The sequence below is a fragment of the Copadichromis virginalis genome, linkage group LG6 (genome assembly GCF_057382275.1).
Source record: "Copadichromis virginalis isolate Kocher_CV1m ecotype Utaka linkage group LG6, C_Virginalis_male_GT1.1, whole genome shotgun sequence".
Taxonomy (NCBI): Eukaryota; Metazoa; Chordata; class Actinopteri; order Cichliformes; family Cichlidae; genus Copadichromis; species Copadichromis virginalis.
Window position 1 is genome coordinate 14372968 of NC_140623.1, and position 23701 is coordinate 14396668.

Consider the following 23701-nt stretch of genomic DNA (forward strand, 5'->3'; position numbering starts at 1 on the left):
GGCAATTAATTATATAGTTCTTCAAAAAAGTAACTGAGTCTTGCAAACAACGTTTTTTGCAGCAGTTTACCTAAAAATGCAGCCAAGGCGTTTTTTTAAATAAACATTTCAAACTATTTACAGAACAATCAGCTGTTCTGCATCAAATTTGATGCCACACAAATTATTTGTGCCACTCCAAAAAATACTTTCTGTCCACTATGAGATAAAGGAGAACAACAGCCTGATACCTGCAGGCCTGACAACAGGAGATGTATCACTGCTGTAACAGCTGTAACATTCAGCAGTCGCCTCATTGTTCTGACACAACAAACTATTGACTACACGACACACTAACGACACAAGATTTGCGCTAAACGTGGCAAATCTCTCACATCTCAAAACACCACCGTCACTCCTAAAAAAAATTTTTTTTGTCACTCCTGAAACTTCCCCCCTCCCTAAACAACAAATGCCATGTTCTGATTGGTCGACATGGTACATTTTTCCACCAATAGGAAAGGGTGGGGGGTTTGGTATTGTTTTTGCTCACAGGTGGAGAGTGCTTTCCAGCGTTTTCCTTCTAAAACGCCGTTTTTACCGTTTCTTCCCGCAGTAAATATAAACAACCATAGTATTCAGGAAAGAACCAAACATTGCAAATATTTTTTATCATAACTCTGGTTTTCGTGGCCTATCAACACAATTTAAAAACTGGTATAAAGTCCACACTTTTCTGTCCTGCTCACATCTCCAATGGTTGTACACGTTGTCATTAACGTGGCTTCACTCCACGTCAGCCACGCCGCTTTGCTAGCTAAAACACCGGTGTCGGCGATGGACGCTGTCATAGCCTGTCAACGACGTTGATTAGCTGCGTATGTACGAATGTGAATCGCATTATTGGCTGGACTATGGGATAAGGTGGCATCGTTCTAATCCCATACTGGAGCAGCCAGTCACTCACTGACTAACACTGCAAAACAGAATTGTTAAAGTTTTAATTTTAATTTCAATTCAGGCTAGATTTTTTTTTGTGCGCAACGCAGATTTTTCTGCGCAGAGACCGTGCCAGCAGTGCGCAATTGCGCACGCGCGCAGCTTAGAGGGAACATTGCTTACGAGGACATTATACTCCCACTCTTCTATTGAAATTTAAAACTAATGTCGTCACATGTGGATATCAGGACCTTCTAGAGTAAAATCAGGTAAAAAGATAATTCTTTGTTTTTACATTTATCAGGTCCCAATCAGTCCAAATAGCAAAGAGAAATTAAAAATGCATGCCATGAAAGAGTTCAGGTCTTAGGAGGTTAAAGAAGGCTTCACCTGCTTCCTCATTCGCAAGGGGTCAACACGTTTTGTTTTTTTGAAACCCTTGAAAGTCTCAACCATGAAATAATTTCCAGAAAATGGACATATTTGAGCCTTCTGACAATTTAAATTGTAAACCATTCTCTATATTATCATGTGAGTCACACTGATAATATAGAGGTCTGTGCCAAATATGATGTGCTTGGTGTTAACAAGGAATTTGTGTCTCCTTCCAAGATCATGTTTTTTTTGTTTGTTTTTTTTTTTCTATTTCTTTTTTATAAATGACATCAGAAACAGCAGTATGCGACATTACGTGATGGCAGAGCTTCAGTTCATCCTTTGTCTTTTTTTTTTTTTTTTTTTTTTTTTTTTTAATAAATAGGACAGGGGGAATGAATGAGAGAAAGAGGGGGAGAGAAAGAAAGAAAACCAAAGGGGAGAAGAGACGGTGAGAAGGGGGGGGAAGAGAGAAAAAAAAAAAAAGAACTCCTGGGTCACCTGTATGGAGAAAAAAAAAAAACAAACAAACAAAAAAAACAAACAGAGGAGACAGCAAACAACAAAGAGCAACATAATAATAGAGAAAACAAAGCACCATCACAATAAACTAGCTAGTCATAGATATCAATATTTACTAAATAATAAACGATATTGTGCAGCACGCAAGATAGACAGCGCACAATGTGCTTTGAGGCAGCAGCCAAGAAAGCTTTAGTCCGCGTCTGTGAATACCCATGTGTGCATACCTGTGTGGATCAGCATGCTTGCATTCCAAAGGTTTCTCCATGTAATGATCTGCTAGGGAGTGTGGGGGGGCCACAGCCCCGTCCTCCAGGGTGTGAAGCGGGTATGGAGGAGATCAAAACTCCAGACATCCAGAGGCCCCCAGAACACAAGAGACCATGGAAGACCAACAGAGGGGCAGCCGCGCCACTGTTCCAGTAAGAGCTAAGGAGAGTCCCAGATGAGGGCTCGCCCAGCAGCCGCGGAGCAGAAGTCAGGGGGAGTTGCAGTGACGCGCCCGTGAGCTCCGCCGGCCCCCAGCTGTGCCTGAGTGACCGAGCCCCAGGCCGAGAGGCCGGGGGCACCCCACCTCCAAAGGGGCCCGAGCGAGCCCCAGGCCCCAGGCCCCGACAAGCGGCCGCCAAGGAGTGAGCCGGTGTGTACCCGGACGCCCACCCCCAGACACAAAGAACCACCAACACACCGACACCTGAGGGAGTCCGCCACCGGCAGGGGAAGTGGTGGTGGGTGGAGATAGGCCTCCAAACCTTGGAGGGCCTGAGGTGTCCCCAGAGAGGTGGCGTCTGATACCCAACCTGACATATAGACACAGACATCCATTCCCACCCTCATGCTCTCATATGCACTCACTCCACACTCAACCAACGTGGAGACAGACATAAAGAGACGCTGTACACACGATCACACTCCCCAAGCGTACTCTACAAACCGGGTCTAGGTACCCTTGCCCCTGGAGGGGGGAATTGCACCCAGACCCAAGATCATGTTAATGGGTGTTTCACTCGTTAGGTGAAACTACTACCACTGTGGATCTTTAAAATATCCTTTTTACTTTCCACACATACTCACACATAATCAGTCTAACTGTAATTGTACAAGCAATTTGTTAAACGAGTTGACAGTATTTTGGCAGTATTTGAAGTCATTAAAGTCCCAAAATTAAAAAGAAAAATAATACACTGTCTCCCAATAAAGGTTGGGAAATTAAATGAAGTGTCTTATGAGTGTGTGTGAGATTTAGGCCCATTTGAAGTTCATTAACTCCAAATTGGAAACAAAAGTACCTGTGAACAGAGCAGCTCACCCGTATAAAACAAGTAAGCAGCACGGCATGAAACTCAGTCTTAACCTTAGCTTCAAGGCTCTCACTGACTGCCAGTTTTATGCTTTTCCTTTTAATCCCAAATGGAAATTATGAGGAGTAAGGAAAATCTGCTGCTGCCAAGAAAAAAGTGATTAAGGCAACGTGCTTCTTTAAAAGCTTGAAAGAAACGCTTTGACATAGCAGTTAAAGTCTAATGAATAGACGAAGTAGTAGTCCAGTCAGTGTTCAAAGAAACATTGACTGGACTTACAGTAAAAAAAGATTTCAGATCTATAAACGCAACAACAAGAGCTCCAGTGGTTTCCACACACACTGTTTGCAAGTGATTGTGCAATAAAAAGCAAATTAACTTGTTTTCATAGCTAAATGTTTGAGGTTGCACTGCAGTGATGCAACGGGGTAAAACTAGTTGGCGTGCAATCATAACAAGAAGATAAATGAAGAACAGGACACATAATGTAACTGGTAGACAAATAATAGCAAATCCAGTGTAGAGCCAACCCCTTTCTCCTCCTGATGCCACCCTCTCCTCCCTGCAGATTCCTCCCTCTTCTTTCACTTCCTCCTTTTTCTTTATGCAGACAGCCCCGTACGCCCCTCCCCCTTCTTTTCCGTGTCTTTCATGCTTTTCTTTTCCTTTTTTTTTTTTGCTTCCCCCCCTCAGATTCAGCCTCCTCCTTTGTGCATAACATTGTATTGTGTTTATGCCCCTCCCTCTTTTACTACTTTTAACACTTTTTTTCTGTTCCTGTTTAATAATGTTAAAGTTCAATTAAAGAAAAAGTGCAGTTTTGGTCCCCCTTCTCTCACATTTCTCACGCCACGCCCATGATTTCTTTATTTCCACCCTCAGAACTGAAAAACCTGCAGAAACTTCCTGCCTGTCTCCCCTCTCTGAGCTTCACTGTACCCTCCTCCACTTCCCCCTCTGACCTCTCCTCCCCTCTCTCTCTTCAGTTCAGCTTCTCTCTCTTCCTGCACTCACTCTGTCGTTGGCGTTCGCGTTGACTGGCCAGAGTCCGCGAGCTGAACACCCTCCACTTTATTTGATCCGCTACTTTCCTCTGCTTTCTCTGCTCTTTTTTTTAAAACTCTCTCCCATCTCTTCAGCTCACCCATTCATCTCTGTCCTGCCCTCGGGGGTAAGTAGCCTAGAAAATATTTAACAGTTGACTGAGTGTGCTTAGGCACTCACTCACACACCCACCCACCCACACACACATATTTGAGTATAATGCATTTTCTGCAAAGAAATATCCAAAGCGTGCTACAGGCAATCGTGCTTCCCACACATTTGTGTTTTAGTGTTTGTAAAGTATCTGATAGAAATGAAAGAAATTTGATTTTTTTTCCCCTGGTTTCTTCCTCCAATGGTTGAGTGTCTTTTTCTCTTTTTTTGTGGGGATGTCCGTTACCTTGGACCTGCATAGTTTCTGTCATTCCTCTGAAAGTCTGGATTTCATTAACACGCTCTGAGTGAGATAAGTTTAGCGTGTTTCACCCACAAACGGAGTTTAAGTCAGTTCATTACGTATCAAACACTTTGGATCATTTCACGGTTTCATTCAATAAAAAGACTTTTACATTTCTTCGTGTACTTCAACACTTCCTGCTTTCAACATGAAATGCAACTTCTGTTTTTTTTTTTAAAGACTTGACAGCCCACCAGCCTCTGGTTCCTCTCCTACTACTTCCTGATCTCCTTCTAACATCTGATTGGTCATGGCGTACCACAGCTTCCTGCTGGAACCAATTAGCTGCCATGCCTGGAACAAAGATCGATCCCGTAAGTCTGCCCGCCCTCTCTGATTGGTCACTCTTTTGCTCTTCAGTGACTTCCAGTGGTCTCATCTTTGAGCTGAGCACAACATCATGGGTGCATATTGCTCTGACTACAGTCTGTGACAGATGGTGTAATAGCCCAAGGTTTGCGACTGGCTCCCAGGTGGGAGAAGGTATTTCCTGTTTCCTGTAACAGTGGCGGCGGCATCTGTAGGCCTCTCTGAGTGGTTCTTACTCTCCGTTAGCTGGAGGAAACCAGAGCCTTATATGGATGTTTTTCATCAGTACTTTGGTTTCTGGGCAAAGCGGATGTAAGAGACGCTTTAACCAGGCTGTTCGAGTTTCACTCAGGTTTGCAAAATGAACAGTTTAGTCATTCTGTGAAAAAAAAAAAAAATGCACACCGAAGTAAGCCACACTGCTGTTCTAGGACAAACACTGCTTCACTGACTCATCTGCTGACTAAAACATGCAGCCTTTGCTACAACGTTACAAAAAACAAAGATCGCAGGTCTTGTGCGCCTTCTATTTAAAGATGCTGTGTGTCTGTGTGCTGCCTCCAGGCTCATACATACAGTGTTTTTTTGTTTTTTTTCTCTCTTCTCATGTGCCCACTCAGCTCTTCTGTGTTACTCCCCACTGAGCAGCCCGCTGTAAAGCTTCTCGTGTCAGTCACGCTGTACTTTGTCCATGATGAATATTGTGTTCGTACGGTTGACCATCTGTGCTGATATGGTTTGAAACACAAACTTCTTTGTTTCCGCCACAGAGATTGCCCTGTGTCCCAACAACCACGAGGTCCACATCTATAAGAAAGATGGGACCAAGTGGACCAAAATCCATGAGCTAAAGGAACACAATGGGCAGGTGACAGGTGAGACACAGCAACACTAAAACTAGTTAGGGACTTTCTGACATTGCCTTGTTTCCCAAAGGGTCGGATCCGCATGTTTGTTTGGTCTTGGAAGCAGCACTGGCTTGAGACAAACTGAAGTTTGGTTTGCATGTAAGACGAACGTATTAACCCCTAAACCTCAGAGCCACTACTCAAGTTCACCAATTCTGAAAGTGAAAATACAAGATTTTGTAGAATACTTTAGGTTTTTCTGTGACATCGAGCACAAGTTTCCATCATTTTTTGGGATCTGCCTAAATCGATATCAAGGAAATGGCCATCCAGCTTTCCAGTATTGCTAAATCTGTGGTTGCCTTATCCAGTGGTACAAAATAAATCAAGCTGTAGGAACATTTCCCCACCTCTATGTGATTATTAATGCTCATATTGCTTAATGTCAAGCATCAGATCAGCCATTCCCAAAGTCAAGAGTGCTGCGGCCTCCTTAAAAACCAGGAAATACCACAATCTTTAATCTTTAGTCTAATCAAAATACAAGAGGAAGTGATGTACTTCCTTGAAAATTTTATTCAAAAAACACAAAGAACACAGGCTGTTGTCTATAAATCGCTAATGCTACCCAGTCATATAGAAAGCATTTAGGCTAATGTGTGACCCACCTGCTACTGGGACACAAACTTCAAAACAAGAGCAGATAAATATATATAAATGTACATACTTGTGAGTAATTTTTACGTGAATTTCTGGTGTAACTGCAGCCCACCTGCAGTACCTTCACACTCCACCAGGGGCGACTTAGATTAGCAGAGGTGACAGCTAGCACATAGCTACCAGCTAACACCTGCCCCTATCAAAGTGCCCATGCCCATAATAATGGATTACTTTAAGCTTTAACACAAACTAAGTAAGTGAGTTATATGAAAGGTGCGGCTCAATACTTTTGTTGTAGTGTATGCTCCTTCTACTGAGACTTCACTGGTTTCACAATTTCCTGTCATTGTCTTAAGCTACTCTAATCAGCTGCTGGCTATGTAGATTGCCAGTAAGTATAAAGACATCAAAGTAGATCCCAGTCACTGCACAGTTACTTTTATCTCTTTGAAGATAAAGAAAAAAGACTCTATAGATTTTTAGTCAATTATTTATTTTGGATGCATTTGAGACGTTGATAATAGCATAGCTCTTCTTCCTTTTCTGCCTATTTGATGTAATATAGAGAAGTGAGTGGAAATGTGTTCCTGAGAGTTTTTAAAAAAAAATCTCGCAGGTATCGATTGGGCTCCGGAAAGTAACCGCATAGTTACCTGTGGAGCGGACCGTAACGCCTACGTGTGGACCCTGAAAGAGGGAACGTGGAAGCCCACCCTGGTCATCCTCAGGATCAACCGTGCCGCTCGCTGTGTGAAATGGTCACCTAAAGAGAACAAATTTGCTGTTGGCAGCGGCTCTCGTCTCATCTCCGTCTGCTATTTTGAGCAGGAAAACGACTGGTGAGCGAATTCACTAATATATGCAGAAAGCTTTATTTGAATACTAAGAAGCGCCCTTGGAGAGAGTTTAGCAACCATCTCTTGTTATCTGCAGGTGGGTGTGTAAGCACATTAAGAAGCCGATCCGCTCTACAATCCTGAGTTTGGACTGGCACCCCAACAACGCCCTTCTGGCTGCTGGATCCTGCGATTTCAAATGCAGGTATGTCACAGACAGGCTTAGCTTTCAGCTTTATTAAAATTACTTCGTGTACAGCCCAACACTGATGCTACTCCTAGATATATAAAAAAGGAAAGTCCTCATACAGTCCATGATATATGGCATGTGGGTTTCAAAATAACAATATATCTCCACCCTCACTCTCACAGAGTGTTTTCAGCCTACATAAAGGAGGTGGAGGAGAAGCCTGGGCCCACTCCCTGGGGTAGCAAGATGCCCTTTGGGGAGTTGCTCTTTGAGTCCGGAGGGTCTCCAGCAGCAGCTCAGACTTCAGGAGCAAGCGGCGGCTGGGTGCACAGCGTGTGCTTCTCGCACTCTGGCAACCGCCTGGCCTGGACCTCCCATGACTCAACTCTTTGTGTGTCCGAGGGCGGCAAGAACGGCACGTAAGTGAAGGCAGAGCAGTGTAGCTGGGCGTGTTGTGTGTTTACATTGCTTTGTGTGCTCCACTCTGACTTTTTGCTACAACTTCCACAGGTTGACCAGTCTCAGCTCGGAGACACTTCCTCTGCTGTGTGTCACCTTCATTACTGAGAACAGCTTGGTAGCAGCTGTGAGTATTCATTTATTCAGCACACACAACAGTTCCTTTAATTTAATGTAATTTTATAATTTTATATCCCAAACTTTTCTGGCCCAGTGTCTCCATATAAATAATGTAAATAAATGAATAAATAGCGCTTTCTGGCTGTATCTATTCTAGCATCCAGAATAACAAACAAGAGTCTAGTCTCTCATATTTCCAACCTGATATTGTAATATCTCCTTTTGTATGTCTTTTCCTCTAGGGCCATGATTGTTACCCGGTGCTGTTTGTGTATGACGGTGCCAAAGGCAGCTTGACATTTGGTGGCAAACTGGATGTTCCTAAGCAGGCGGCCCAAAAGGGCATCAGCGCCAGGGAGCGTTTTCAGAACCTGGACCGTCGAGCCTCGGAGACCCAGAACACCGACAAGGACCTGAACACTCTCCACAAGAACAGCATCAGGTCAGGAGAAAACAAATGCTTCGTATCCATGAAAATTAAAACCCCCAAAAAGCGAGTGGTGATGTGTGGTTGGGTATGAGAGGGGATTTGGTTAAAGTGATATTTTTTTTAAATATAGCTATGAAAACCCTAAAACAAATGATATGTTACTACTTGGCTTTCTCACGTCTCAAACAATATTTCAGCCAAATCTCTGTGCTGGAAGGAGGAAGAAACCAGTGCACCAAATTCTGCACCACTGGTATGGATGGAGGAATGGGCATTTGGGATGTCAAGGTAACACACAGACAGACACAGACATGCAGGATTGCCAGGTATTGACTACCACAGTGATTTCACATGTCTGTCAATGTCTTTTCAGTCTCTGGAGTCTGCCATGAAGGACTTGAAGATAGTCTAAACTGAAGTTTACATTTCTCCGACCAAAGTTGCTCCCGGAGTTATGGAGAAAAACTGCTGCCTTATTACCCAAAGCTTCTTGGCCTTATTTTAATCAGGTATATTTTTTATATATGCAGGTTCAACGAGCAGACTTCAGTTCAAACAGTGTTTGCGATCTCTCTGAAGCTTTATGCTGAGCTTGTTACATTCAGTGCTGTATACAGAGGGACTGACCACATGTCTGCAAACGGTACTTAATGACTTAGATTAGAGCTCAGCCTGAGCTGACTGCTTAAAGCAGGCATTTTCTATTAATCAGAATGAAATGCTGCAATAATTGTTAAACGCTTATGCTGGTCATAATATGCATTTAATAAAAGATTACTGTTAAAGTGCTCAGTAGAATCTGGTTCGTGTGTGTGTGTGTGTGTTTACGTCTGTTTAAATCTGGATTAAGGACTTTGAACCTTTCAGCTCATTGTTTATTTGTCTGTACAGATGGACAACTTAAGTTCAAAGTTCGAACACTTACAGTTTTAACTGAGAAAAGTTGCTGTCTCGTGTGACGCAGATGAGATTATTTTTTTCTAACCTGGGGAAAAGCTAATATTTTGTATAAAAACAATGTTGTAATGTAATATATTATTCCATTTTTATAAAATTTACATCCTAAAACGTACTGGTTAGATAACATAATGCTTAAAATTAACGAACACAAGTTTGAAAAACCCGCCATGAGTACAAAACAGCAATTTTACAACTTCTTGGTGTTATATATCAGACAGTTTGGCGATGCCCTGCTATACTCACGTTTCATTAAAGCAATCAATTCGTTAACCTCTTCAGACCAAATGTCTTATCTCACCGAGTCTTTCAGTTAAAGCGAACAGCAAGAATTCCTGTTGCTGCTGTCGTGCCTGTAAACTGTAGGTCGAATCAGGTGGACAGAAACGTGGGATTATTACATCTGTAATGTTGAGTTTACCCATCCCTACTACTTTCAAACCCCACTGCCTAAGAGTAATGAACATTTGTATGTGAGACACAGGATCAACATGACTCCACATACTCATGTATTCAGTCCCGGTTCTTTAAAAGCACTGATGGGTTTTCAGCCAAATGCACATCTCCTCATCCACTGCAGTGTCTCACGTGATAGATCGATGCTATTAGATTGTTAATACAGGTACAATACTGTCTAAGCTGTTGCCGTTGTAGCTGCTCATCGATTGATGGGAAAACATCCTGCTGCACAAACTTACAAGTGTGTTTTGGTCTTGTTGATGTTTAAAAAAAATCTAATCAAATACTTTTTTATCTTCCTCTATAGTGCTCAAACTCTTAATTTTTTTTAAATTAACTGTGACATGAAACTCCCAGGTGTCAGCAGTGAATATTTAGCAATTAACCATACAATATATATTTATAATTAATAGTTTTCCAATAGATCAGGTGGAGCAAAAAGTATCCCTCTGAGTAAAATAAAAAAAAAAGCCAAAAACAGAGAACACCTATCAGCTATCAGACCTCCTGCCTCTTCCTAAGTTCAAGCGACCTGCCAAGGTCAGGTTTGAAATGATAAAATAGTCAAGACTGAAGCATCAAAGGGGGAGATATTCTGACCTGTAATGTATGTAAGGGGCTGCCAGTAAATAAATAGATAACTGAAAAACGTGTCAGTGTGAGGAGCTATTTCTGCCCCACTTGGTTCCTGTAGCATATCTCATTAATTCCGCCGCAGAAACAGAAAATTACATAAATGAGATGTTTTTATAATTACATTCAGATTCAGTAATTAAAATCTTGTATATTCAAGATATCTGGTTCTTTATTAAAAAGCGACAGTCCACATATTAGCAGCAAAAGTCTCTATGTGTCTCAAGGAAGACTGAAGACCCAGCCAGATGACATCACAGTGACGTCACGGGGTTATATTGTTCATACCTGGTAAAACGCCGCGCAGACTAGGAGCCGTAGCTGAGTGTCGCTTTAAATAATCCTTCTCTGACTCGATAATTAGATGCGTTAACGTCGTCGCCTTATTACATAATACCAGTCCCTGAGAGCGCGCCTGCGCCTCCACCTAGAGACCAAAGCAGGAACTGCAGGCACGACTTGCCTCTGAATCAGCCCCTCATCACAGAATGATGTGGCAGCCTTCAGTGATGAAGAACAGCCCCCCTCACCGAGTCGTGATGAGGTGAACCGGCGGGGAGAGAGAGAGAAAGACAGAGAGAGAGAAAGAGCGAGCAAGCATCAGCACCGACTGAGACTCATCCCCTCGTCCCCCCACTGACGCCCACACTTCCGGACTGGACCCTCTGGAGGCGGCTGGGTCGGGATGCATGCGTCTCCCAGTGCTGCTTGAGATGTGGATAAGACGACGACGGTGAAAAGGCGACGTGCTCGTTACCTTTCATTAAACCTCCTCGCTGCAGATCTGAACGCTGAACTAATCAATTATCGGCGGCCAACTCGCCCATCACTCACAGGGGGGATTCAGGCTTTGGCCACACTGTCTGTCTGCCGTCAACTGTTGCCTATTTCCTCTGTAAATGAATCTTGTAAGGTGGGTGAGCTCATTCAATATACGGTTAGAGACTGGAGATGAACAGAAAGGCTGCTTTTTGGTAGTGATGATGATGATGATGAGGTCCAGGATGCTCATTGGGAACCAGCTGTAAATAACTCATATGTATTTTCTGCATGTCTCATAATTAGTGATGTATCTTTTTCAAATTTCTATATTCAAGCTCAGGATTTCTTTTATTTCTTATTTTATTTTAAGCAAACACACAACCTGCCACTTCCCCCTTCTCTTCATCTTGCTACTTCTTCCTTTTTCCTCTTTCCCTGTGATCTTTGTGACACAGAGGAAAGGCCACCCCCTCCTCTTCCTCAGCCTTTTCAACTTTATTTAATATCTGGCACACAGAAGCCAACTGGATCTAGGCTGAGGCTGTCCCGAGGACAAACGAAGTAGACCAATGTTGCAACTCAGAATTATTTTCATTCTCAGCTCATGCTCTGCTAATCTGCTGACTGCTTTTATGCTATGAATCAGCTGATCATCTGTTCTGTTCACTGTCCATTACAACTTCCACACTCTGAGTTATATGTTTAGTGGTCTTGTTTTTAGCTCCAAACCCAACCAAACTGAATTGATGTTAAAAAAATGCTTCCAAAATAGAGTCATAGGTATATATAGAGAGATACTTTATTATTATTATTATTTGCTTCAAAAAATAGGCCAACTGAGGCAATTGTGGGAGTAGTATTTGTTCCATCTCGCAAGCAGAGACTGTAATTCCCACAGCTCACACATGAAGTCATGTGTGCCACATTATGGGCTGAGGCGAAATTATCATGCTGCTTCTTTTAATCAGATATGATGTCAGTTGTCTTTTATGAGTACATCACAGCTAAATATATTTTTAGCTGTTTCACAATGCAGGGCACTTTAAGGAAGCGTGTGGTGGTTACTTTTGTTATGTAACATTTCTAGATTCATTTATTCATTCAAGCGCTGTCGAACATGTACCCGTCACAACTTCCTGCCACAGGACCCGGGCTGGCTTTTTCTAAGAAAACACCAAAACGATTAAATGATTCAATCAAGACGTCAGAGGAGCCTTAACAAAAAAAAAAACAGAATGAAATTTCCAGTGGTTTATCTTCACAGCTGTGACTAACTGCAGCTTCTCTATGTTGTGTATCAGTTTAAAAAAGAAATGTTTTTGGCCTTTGGATGTATTAGCGTGACAAGACGGGGGGTAATCTCAAAAGTTTTGAAATAGCTGATAGATCAGATTTTCCCAGCTTTTTGCAGTTAGGTTTACTAGGATATATAGCTTAAATGATCAGATTTTAATCACCATTGTGGTTCTTTAATCTATATACTGTCTAATTTAATCCAAGACCTGTTTGATTTACAGTGCTATAACAAAGAAAAACAGTTATATGGCAACTGTTTTCAGCAGTGTGTGGATGTTAACTTTATTATAGATTTACATAATAGCACAAAGACCCATGAAGTAAAGCAGTGTTAATTCATGTCCTGTGTTAACTGGACCGAGGTCTTCATGGTTCATTTAGACCACAGAGACGCAGAGATGTCACGGGGTTTCCACAGCTCTGCTCTGCCCCATGAGTGAGTCCCTCTGCCTGGCCTCTGGCCTGCTAATTATCAGCCAGCTTGATAAAGTCATTAATGACCTGACCAGGCCTGCTGGGCCTGGCACTGACACACACTTGTATGTGTGCGCACTACAGAGAGTAAGCCAGACAGTGTGAGGCCAGTGTTGGATACAGGGTGGGGAAGTCTTTTATTTGGGACAAGACGGTGTTTCTGGGCTGGGCCGGTTAGTATTAATAGCTCCTAATGAGTGTCACTCTGAAAAACAAAGCAGCAAATGGAGGAGAAAGGGAAGTGAAAGGTGCTGCCATCCTTTTTACATCATCTTTCTTTAGTTCTCCTTGTGTATATATGTTCATGAAGGATCATGAATGTCTTATCAGCATTTTGACAACAACCACGCATATACCCACAGCTGTGATATTCCTCTTTTTAGATTATTTAGAAGTATTGTTTCTGCAGCCGCATGCATGCACAGCTCCTCAGATAGACAGCATAATTAGCTGTTGGGGGCATTTCATAAAAACAAATGGATTCTTTGAGGTTCTGAGCGGTATTCCCTTTCCTTCTTTTTCATGTCTTACGACTTACAACATGTGGATGTGCACATGCTTACATTTTGTGTGTCTGCAAAGACATCATTTGCCTTCCCTGCATGTTAATTTCATCATTGGGAAGCAGAGAGGAGCCATGGTGGGGGAACGGGAGAGGGAGGAGGAAAGAGAGGCGAAGAAAGAAAGATGAAAGCAGCGAGGAGTTTTCTGTTGTAGGGAAGAGGGGAGGACAATCCCTGCCTGTGGTTTCCATGACAACAGTGACATCACTGTCAGGGTGCTACCTCCTGAACTGTTTGAGTTTCTGTACTGAGTGTTCGCAATCAAACGAACAGATCGGAGTGTGCGTGTGTATGTGAGAAAATGTGGGCATGGCTGTATGTGTGAGCCGTTTCTGAAAAAGATCAAACCTCTGCTTCAGTCGCTCTGTGGTTACCCACTGTTGCCAGGCAACGGCAGTCATGGCAACAAGTTGAAGCATGTAGTAGCGTTGCTAAGCGAAACAAGAGGGTGGGGTGGATTGTTAGCATTGAGATACAAGTGGGTTTAAATATCATACACAGTAAATATGGTCTGCAGCTTAATTCTACAAAGTCCTATTAAAGTGGACCCATTACTCTTGTTACATAAATTCTGTTGCAATGCCAGATGCTCATTACAAACATGGACAAAGCCTCAAATAATTACATTAGTGTATGTACAACAAATGTTGGCCAATAGCTCAGGCTTCAGACTGACTTTTTTTTACCCTTGATTCTGTATCATGTCAGTGAGAGTAGATAACCTAATTTGATCATCCTGACGCACTCCCAGGCTTGGCTGTTAGACTCAAAGCCCCGCCCACCTGTTGTTCAAACCTTGTGAGGAGCAGTCTATTAGAAAACAGTTGGCGTAAAGCGAGAACAGCTTGTTTCAGTCAAAGGATGAGTTAAGTGTAAGGAAAAAAGGAACATATTGAAATATGGATTATGCAAAGAGTCCAATTTTATTTTATTTTTTTAAACTGACCTTTAAGCAAGCAACATGTGCTCCATAAACCCCAGTAACATCCGAGGTATATTTCAAAACAACACCTAACAGCTTAAACTGAAATACCCATTTCTATAGAATACATATTTCATTAAATATTGCCATAAATTCAGACTGAGAATTTTTTGGAGTGTGTGTGTGAAATTTTTTTAATGCCAAATTACATGTACTGTTTCTGTTATATTTACTTATAAAGGAAAGAGTAAAGTTAATGAGTAAATAATTACAAAACAGCAATATTGCTTAAAATTCAAATTTTGCATATTTGCATAAATGACCACTAAGTCTGAACAGATCCATTTGTATGATAGAGACCTTTGGCTTCGGTTAATGAGCGACCCAGTTTGTATGTATTTTTAAGTGTAGATGTTAAGATGATGAAGCATTTAAATGTGAGCAAATGTGAAATGTGTCATTTGCATAAATGCTGCTGCCTGTAATAAAAAGAAAGGTAGCACTTTATAGTACAGCTCAGTAATAACATGATAATAGTGGTGTAATAATCAAAAATTTGTAACACACAGTTAAAAAAACTGTCCAAAGAGCTGCACAAAACAATAAAAACTTCAAAAATAATAGTACAAGATCACAAATTTAAATGTGCCCGCAATACAAAATAACCACCACCAGTTTCAGATTATGAACCCAAGAATACCATGAAATACAGCTATGTTTTCAGATTTAAAGACGGCAATAATTGGAGCACTTGCAATGAACACAGGAAGCTGGTTCCACGATGATGGATGCAACTGAGAAAGTCCTTCCATCTGTTTGAGCCCAGAACAGAGAACACGAAGTCAGAGCTTGTCACTATATCTAAGAAAAGAGGGATTGTGTGAAGGTGAATAAGAGAAATCATATAGGTGAGTGCCTGACCAGTGAGAGCTTTAAAAACTATTTATACATCTTGAATTTAATTCTTAAATGGAAAGGGACAAAATGTAGTGAAGCCATTATGGGAATGATATGATCTAATTTCTTAGCACCAGTTAAGTCTAGATGCAGCATTTTGAAGTAACTGGAGGCAAGATAGAAACTTCTAAAGGAGACCACAATACAGCAAATTATAACAACAGGCAACAGGCTCGAATTACTTTTTCTGTGTAAGGATTAAATAGAAAATATTTGAAATATTTGACGATAAAGCTCTGTTTTGACAACAGATGACAATTTGTTTGTTAAAATGTAGCTCAGGATCCAGATTCTTCACATGAGACTTAACACAGAGAGAGAGGGGACACAGTTTATAAGGAAGAGAAAAAGAACCTCCCAATTTATAGGAACTAAGAATGAATGAATTGGCTCTTGATTTCCATTAAGGATTCAAGAAGAGGAGTTATAGAGCCAGGAAAAGTGAACCCAAAACAGACACTTGGGGGACTCCGTAAAAAATAGGAGTGAACTCAGGAGACAGGAAAGGAAGGCTCTGTGTTTAAGATGGGAATTAAATTGTTTCAAAGCCATAACTTTAATACCTGGCTTTAAATCCAGACTGGACAGGTCCCAGAAGGCCAGTGGAATTTAAAAAGAGTAATAACTGGGAGCAAACTACCTTGCTGTGTGAAAAAGGAGATAATAACCACATAATACTAACCTTCATGCATATAATTAGAAGATAATATACAATAGCCTATTGATGAGCAATGGGAAATTATCATTTTAATACACACAGGTTATCAAACTGTTAACAAAATTTTACTGTGTTGTCACTAACTGGAATTATCACCACATCATTACCACCCTAGTTATTACACTATTATATAAATTTCAGCTAAGTATTGCACAGTAAAATTGTTAATAAATGTGATCATTTGCAGGTATATGAACAATCGTGTTCCTCCTAACAAGAGATACCAGCCCACCGAATATGAGCATGCTGCCAATTGTGCCACGCATGCGGTAAATGCACACACACACACACACACACACACACACACACACACACACACACACACACACACACACACAGAAAGTGATCATTAAACCCAGTGAAAATAAGAAAAATCATCATTACATAACATCAGCAGCATCATGCTCGTGTTTACAGTCAGTCCTGCCTGCCTGCCTCTTTGTGCCTCATGTTTCATTTATGCTATGAATTCATTTAGTTGTGGATAATCCCCAGCCTGCTGGGAAGCTCAGTGTTGCACTTCCAGTCAGAGGACCAATGGGAGCGGCTGTCAGCCTGGGTGTATGGGGCGGGGCTCAGCTCACTCTTCATCATCTCCACCCTCTTCCACACTGTGGCCTGGAAGAAGAGCCACTTACGGTATATACTTATATACACACACCCACATATATACATTGTAGCACAATATCTGTGATGCATTGGATTATTTTAAATATATCATTTTTAATAATGATGTTTCATATCTAAACAGTGTCACTGAGTCGTTTCTGAGCTGTTTCTGCTCCCTCTTCAGGTCTGTGGAGCAGTGTTTTCACATGTGTGACAGGATGGTGATCTATTTCTTCATCGCTGCTTCCTACGCCCCTTGGTAAACAAACTAGCCTGCTAGGCGTGTGTGGGTGTGTGTAAACTGTATATATAAGTAAGTACATTATTCAAATTTTATTTATATAGCTCATTTCAACACTTGTGGTACAAGGGGCTCTGAATATGAATAAACACACAAAAGATGATTAAAATCAACATAACAGCAACAGACATAACACAGAACCCCCAACAACCACCACCTCCAGCACATATTACAGATAGCAAATAGTGTTTCCAATAACTGGCACTCAGAGAGTGTTTGTTGAGCTAACTGCAAGGAAACTAATCCTCAGTCTGGGTCCGTTGTGAGAAAACCTATGCACCCTCCTGTTGTCAGTCATGATTAAGTTACATAGACTGTAAATAAAAGATGACATTATTATTATCTCTCCCCCCCCCCCCCCCCCTTCTTTTCTTTTTAATCAAATGTGACAAGCAAGTGGATCTGACTTAAAATTGGTGTTAAGGGTGAAAACTGCTCTACGCGGTTTACAAAGCGTCCATTAGTTCTGATTGGATTTAATGTCATCAGAAGATTTTCATTTTCATCTCATTTTTATTTGGAGGCAAAAGTGTCAATACGTTTTAGCCTGGCTTTTGTCCTGTTTTGTGTTTCTGTTTTGTTTAGTTATTATCTTGTTTTTATAAGGGTGGCTGTAGCTCAGGCGGTAGAGCAGGTCATCTACTGATCGGAAGGTTGGTGGTTCGATTCCTGGCTTCCCCTAGTCTGCATGCCAAATATCCTTGGGCAAGATACTAACCCCAAATTGCTCTCCGATCCATCCATCGGAGTATGAGTGTGTGAATGCTACTTAGAAAGCACTAAGAACAATGTGCTTGTGTGAATGGGTGAATGCACAAGTTGTGTAAAGCGCTTTGAGTGCTCAGAAGAGTAGAAAAGCACTATATAAGATCCATTTACCATAAGAAAAAAAAAGGTTGGTGGTGAAAATTATTGGTCAGCGAAATTAACACTGCAAACTTAGGATCTTATCAGTGACAAGTTAGCCAAAGCATATCCTGTTGTATGAGCTGATTGGAATAATAGTTTAAAAAATAAACATCATGCTGTATTTTAAAAGATCTGCAATTAGAAGATGAATCCATGAGATTTCGTCATGCATTGTCAAAGGTATGTGCCTTTTTTGACGTGACGCTGTGCGCCACGTTATTGTTTACATGACATTAATTTCTAAAATAGTGGATATAGACAAACTACCATTGCTGTTACTCTGACTATCTGCAGTTTTACGGCAGTTTTACGTGTGTATATCTAAGTATACACATGTAAAACAGCAATTATTGTCCCTCCATTTAGAACGACAGAGGCGTTCGAAGTTCACTCGGGCGCCTCTACATTCAACACAGACGCTGTCACAACCCAAATCCCAACGTCGGTTTTGAATAAATTTACTTTTTTGAAAAATTTTAATTTATGTACGCTATATGCATTTTGTTCATTCCTAAGTTGTGATTCTATACCAATCAAAATACTGTCTTTAATAATTAACATTTGAAATGCTGAAGGCGTTTCAAAATTAGCTGCTTTTCCAGCAAAACAAAAACTTTACTGAAGTACTTAAGGTTTTGTAAGGGTACAAAACCCTGTTTAGTCTTTCCCTCCCTTTTATTTTTAGCGTTTACATGTGGACAGAGATATTTTTTCAAAACTGCATGTGTAGATGGCATTTTTTTTGATTGATTGATTGATTTTTTCAACAGGCTAAACCTGCGAGAGCTGGGTCCCTGGGCGTGTCACATGCGCTGGTTAGTTTGGGTCATGGCGTCTTTTGGAACCACCTATGTCTTCTTCTTCCATGAGAGGTCTGCTCACATATTTATTTTCTTAGTATGTCAAATATTTAAACTTCTTTTAAAATTGATTAAGCTTTTTCCAAGCTGTTATTAAGATTGCCTAACTTTACGCTCAGTAACACCCGTGCTCAGTAACCCATTGCTGTCGTAGGTATAAGCTCATGGAGTTGATCTGCTACACAGTGATGGGAGTTTTTCCTGCCCTGGTCATCCTCTCAATGGTGAGGCCACTCACATTTTCTGCTGCTTGATTGGGTTTAAAATGACCCATTAAACAGTTTAAAAATAATAAACTTAATGCCTCTTCTCAGCCGGAGCAGTCCGGGTTGTGTGAGCTGCTGGTCGGCGGGGCCTGCTACTGTTTGGGGATAGTCTTCTTCAAAAGTGACGGCATTGTCCCATTCGCTCACGCTATTTGGCACATGTTTGTAGCTATGGGAGCGGCCATACATTACTACGCCATCTGGAAGTACCTCTACGCCCAGCCACCCAACCACCAGGTCCACACCTCCAGATGACATCAGCACTGACCTCACAGGAAGTAACTCCTGTTTTTGAGCGGATACGAGGGGCTGTCCACATTCAGGGGCTGCCTCATGTTGAAGGTGGGGGGATGGGGGGTGGGGGGGTAAACATGCACTTTTCAGTGTGACAGAAACCAAAACTAATGGTGCATTCAGGTCCCTCTCATCAGTTCGAAATGTCTAACATTTCCATGTTTATCACCAAAAAGTTGCCTTCAAGCAGCCAGTGAATGAATGGGTAAAACGGGTCCAAATCCAAATTAAATCTTTTGCATCGTCTTCACACTCCTACTTTTCTAAAAATAGCACCTTTAAAAAGCAATTTAAACTACTTTACTTTTTCTTTGAGGATAAAATAAAATCACATCAGTGTGCTGAAATAGCATAAAATAATGTAATGGAATACAGCACAGTGTGAAACACAAAGAAATACTTTAAGCCCTGTTTTAAGACAACAGTTAATTCATGCAGGTCTTGCAATTTTGCTTTGTTTTGCAGATACTTCTCCTTGTTTAGCTTTGAATCTGGGACAGGAAGTACAGCTGGCCTAGATAATGACTGATGGAGTCAAAGATGTGAGACCTTAATGTGACAGCTTTGATTCAGTCTGAGGCAAAGCCCAGTGTGGAAAATATTCATGAAACACTTCCCCGCTTCTTGGAAAACTCAGAAAAAAACTCATGTGTCTGTATCAGTATTTTATTCATTCAGATCTTCTGCCGTCTGAATTTTAGACAGGAAGTTAATCAACCCTTTTTAATTTAATTCTTACTAACCGATGACCAACTGAATCCAGTTACCTCCAGTGATGCAATACCTCCTGACGTTCTGAGCTGAGAGGGCAATCAAATGCACCATTTAGCGGTTAATTATCACGTTTGGTATACATGAAGGATAAATATGGTGAATCTGAACTTCAAGGCTGGCAGCTCCTGAACTGGGACCCCCCCCTCCCCAAGATCATTTTAGTTTTACACTTCTAACAGTATTTTCCAGGACTTTGGTTTCAGGGGTTAATCACTATTCTCGGAGATTTCTCTCTGTGCCGTGCGCGCCCAGATTTAGTGTGCAGAAGCAGAATTGAGGGCATTGTCTATTTGTCAAGAGGAAGATCACTATTAAAATTGGCAGACTCGACTCATGAGATTAATTTTAGTGTTTTTAGTTTGATTACACTAAGCAGGCTGCAACATCAGTAATTTACTATTCCCAATTCAGAGCTCTAGATAGTATTATTACTGCTATTGTTATTAGATGTGCTATCTACACCATAGTACTCTGTATGATTTTAACAATAGCTGCTTAAGTCAGTGACTTCCTGTGAAGTTTTTTAAACATGATCGTAGAGGTTTTTTTCTTTTTCTTAAGTTTAACACTCAGATATTTGTAGTTTTAGTCTTGGAGACTTTTACTCGTGTGCTTCCACATATACCAGTCGCCACACTTTCGATTTTTGAGCATAAACACTGAATTCTAATACTGTTGTCGATTAGGTTTAGTACGTGAAGATACAGTATTTATCAGAGACATACAGTACATGCCGACTTCATCTATATTTTCTTCTGATCTTCTCGTTGTGTTACTCGATCATCTTCTCAGTCTTCATCCTAAACGAATGGAAAACAGCTGATAGCTACAACATGGTTGGAGCTCAAACCACTGTCTGATTCAGCACTGCCAGAAGACTTACTGCCGTTAACCGATAGCACACTACTACCATATATGTATGTTTCACACTTGAAAGGAAACTGAAGCTATAGTATTGTTGAACAATCTGGCCCGATAATAAAGGCATCTCAGGTGCGTGTGTGTGTGTGTGTGCTCGCGCGCGTGTGCTCGCGTGTGTGTGTGTTTGCCCAAGTGTTTGTGCCTGTGTGTATCCTATACTATCTGACTACCATGAATCCAAAGCCTCTAACTGGCTGAGTCTATGTTTACACATGAATGCATGTACCTTGAACACATCAAAATATATCTGAAACATGTATGTATTCTTAGCGTCGAGTTGTACGTGCTGCTTCGTGGTTTAAAGGACGAAGCAGAGTGTGATTAATGTGGCGAGAGGATTTTAAAAGGTCGAAGCAGCTGGTATTTAAGGGTTGTCAAAAAAAACTTTTTCATTATAGTTTCACTGCAGTATGTCGGATCATCTGGGCTTAAAAGTCCAAGGAAGCCACATTAAAAAGGACCACTGCAGCTGCTATGGTTGTTTGCAGCTCTAAGCAAATAAATGCATTTTATTTATTTATTTATTTATTTATTTATTTATATGCTGGCACCTCCCCATACAGCTTCACCTGCTCACTCACAGCTGTCCCAGAAGTTTTCTGCAAGTTTTACATATATGGATTTACATAATGGATAGAAAAGATTTCAAATCTTTACACCTGGACTCTTTACCCCTTGAAAGCCCGCTAGCAGTAACCCTTAAAGCTCTTTTCTGTCATGTTTCAGGGCTGCTTATAGAACAAAATGACTGGGCGTACATCAGAAGTCAGGTCGTATCTGCCTGTGTAGCTACCTGGGAAAACCTGGAAACTGCCTGTTTGAACTATGAAATAAATGCCAGAAATTTTTAATTTTTTGAAAAAGTAGAGTTTATTGAACAATCTGACAAAAGTTTTAATTTGTATCATTTGTCAAAAAAAACAAAACAAAAAGCAGAAACACTGACACTGACTTAAAAAAATCTCACAACAGCTGATGTATTAGATATGACACACTTAGCATTACAGGGCTAGTAGTCGTCAGAAGGTGTGAAAACTGGTCATTAAGGGCAGAGGGGAGGTCGTTTGTACTTCAATAACACTTTAAGCGACGCTGCACAACCCCCTAAATTTGCTGCAAAACTCTGCAAAAGTTTGCATTTGGAGTTAAATCCATCACTGTGATGAGCACTTATGAAATGCTGTTTATTTGCCCGTGCAAGTGTAGTAGGTCATGAGGTAACGCATAAGGTGAGCGTTACCTTTAAATGTTGAGGTCGACACACAAACCTGGATTCAGATCCAAACCGCAGCTCAGTTTTTCCTCTATCGCTCAACGTGTTTTAAGGATAAGCCTCTAACTAGTGGACAAAAACTGACAACCAGCACAAAACTGGACTGAAAACAAGTTATTTTATAATATCACCTTGTTTGTGTAGCCACTGTTGCCTCAAGACATCTAATAATCATTCTTCATTCTATACTGAAGGGTCCAAAAACAACACGATGACACCAAACCTTGAATAAAAGTGATAAAATAGTCTGAGGGTGACACAATACTTTATCATTTTGTACATTTGAGACCCTAGCATGAAGGGGAGTGCGTTTGTCGCACGGTGGATATCTTATTTAAAACTGAAACAGAGTTACTCTGGAGTATTCGTGCTCTCAGTGTTTACTCGAGTCTCTGGGATGAACCAAACAACTGAGAGAGTTTACAGTTTGTCTTGTATCCAAGCCAGGTCTGGCTGCGGTGAGATAAAGTAAAGGATTTGATGTGTGTCTTGTCTTGATTACAGTATGTGTCTCATTCAGACATACACCCCACCTGCCTTTGTAAAGATCTTTATAACAGCGTCCGCGAAGCCTCGTGGACCCTCTGTATATTATTTATAGACGCTCTGTGATTGTGGAGCTGCTGACTCTGTTCTCAGTCCTGCTGGTGTTTCCTTTCTCGTCCTACAGGACTGATTATATTATCTCACCCTTATTCTAGTTTTCATATTGGTTATTGTGTCTGTGGTGCTTTTTGTGCTGTGATAAGCCGATATGATGCCAACAATGCTTTTATCTTTTCTATTTCTCTTGTAATAAAAAAGCTTTTTTCATGCATTTTTATGTCGTTTTTTATAGTGTTTCACCTTTTTTGTAGCTCATGTAAGAAAAAAAGGTTATTTTCACAAGTAGTTTTGTTACACCAAAAACATATTACAAAATGAGCTCCAGATGTATCTAAACTACATTATAGCGACCAGTCTGTCCTTTGATCTTGTTTCATACCACTTTAATTCAATCAAGACGTCATTCTCAAGGAGACTGAAATAAATTGAGGCAGACTTATTTTATATAATTAGCCTCATATGAGGAGAGGAAATGAGACACCAGAAGAAGGGGGAAAAAAGAAGGTAAACATACAGTCACAATAAAAAACAAAGTACAGAAATTATGAGGTTTTACATGTTGATACATAATAAAAAACAATCTGGTCCACAGAAGGTCTTAAAACTAGGTAAAACCAATAAGAAAATAAAATATTTACAACACTATGCAGAAGAGTGTGAAAAAGTAAGTGCACCCAT

The 23701-nt window shown here is 40.9% G+C and overlaps 2 protein-coding genes across 2 annotated transcripts; both read left to right on the plus strand.

Moving 5' to 3' along the window:
* Positions 1-4069: 4069 nt before the first annotated feature.
* On the plus strand, positions 4070-9257 carry arpc1b (actin related protein 2/3 complex, subunit 1B). Its single transcript, XM_085458824.1, has 10 exons — positions 4070-4287; positions 4798-4931; positions 5697-5801; positions 7051-7273; positions 7368-7475; positions 7643-7879; positions 7971-8046; positions 8282-8481; positions 8667-8757; positions 8843-9257. The coding sequence occupies exons 2-10, from the start codon at positions 4868-4870 to the stop codon at positions 8879-8881; spliced, it is 1143 nt and encodes a 380-aa protein (XP_085314950.1). The 5' UTR covers positions 4070-4287; positions 4798-4867; the 3' UTR covers positions 8882-9257.
* A 1592-nt stretch (positions 9258-10849) lies between these two features.
* LOC146707468 (monocyte to macrophage differentiation factor 2-like) lies at positions 10850-23234 on the plus strand. The gene is made up of 7 exons (XM_085458830.1): positions 10850-11431; positions 16398-16479; positions 16689-16849; positions 17004-17078; positions 18800-18901; positions 19044-19113; positions 19204-23234. Exons 1-7 carry the CDS (start codon positions 11418-11420, stop codon positions 19408-19410), a joined length of 711 nt encoding a protein of 236 aa, XP_085314956.1. The 5' UTR covers positions 10850-11417; the 3' UTR covers positions 19411-23234.
* Positions 23235-23701: the final 467 nt, after the last annotated feature.

What these genes read in the sequence shown, in the direction of transcription:
- arpc1b (XM_085458824.1), top strand. Translation starts at nt 4,868, where the DNA reads ATGGCGTACCACAGCTTCCTGCTGGAACCAATTAGCTGCCATGCCTGG. An exon ending in ACACAATGGGCAGGTGACAG is followed by an intron (nt 5,802 to 7,050) that starts GTGAGACACAGC and finishes AAAATCTCGCAG; the next exon opens with GTATCGATTGGGCTCCGGAA. An exon ending in TCCTGCGATTTCAAATGCAG is followed by an intron (nt 7,476 to 7,642) that starts GTATGTCACAGA and finishes TCACTCTCACAG; the next exon opens with AGTGTTTTCAGCCTACATAA.
- LOC146707468 (XM_085458830.1), top strand. An exon ending in TGGAAGAAGAGCCACTTACG is followed by an intron (nt 16,850 to 17,003) that starts GTATATACTTAT and finishes CTCCCTCTTCAG; the next exon opens with GTCTGTGGAGCAGTGTTTTC. An exon ending in CCCTGGTCATCCTCTCAATG is followed by an intron (nt 19,114 to 19,203) that starts GTGAGGCCACTC and finishes GCCTCTTCTCAG; the next exon opens with CCGGAGCAGTCCGGGTTGTG.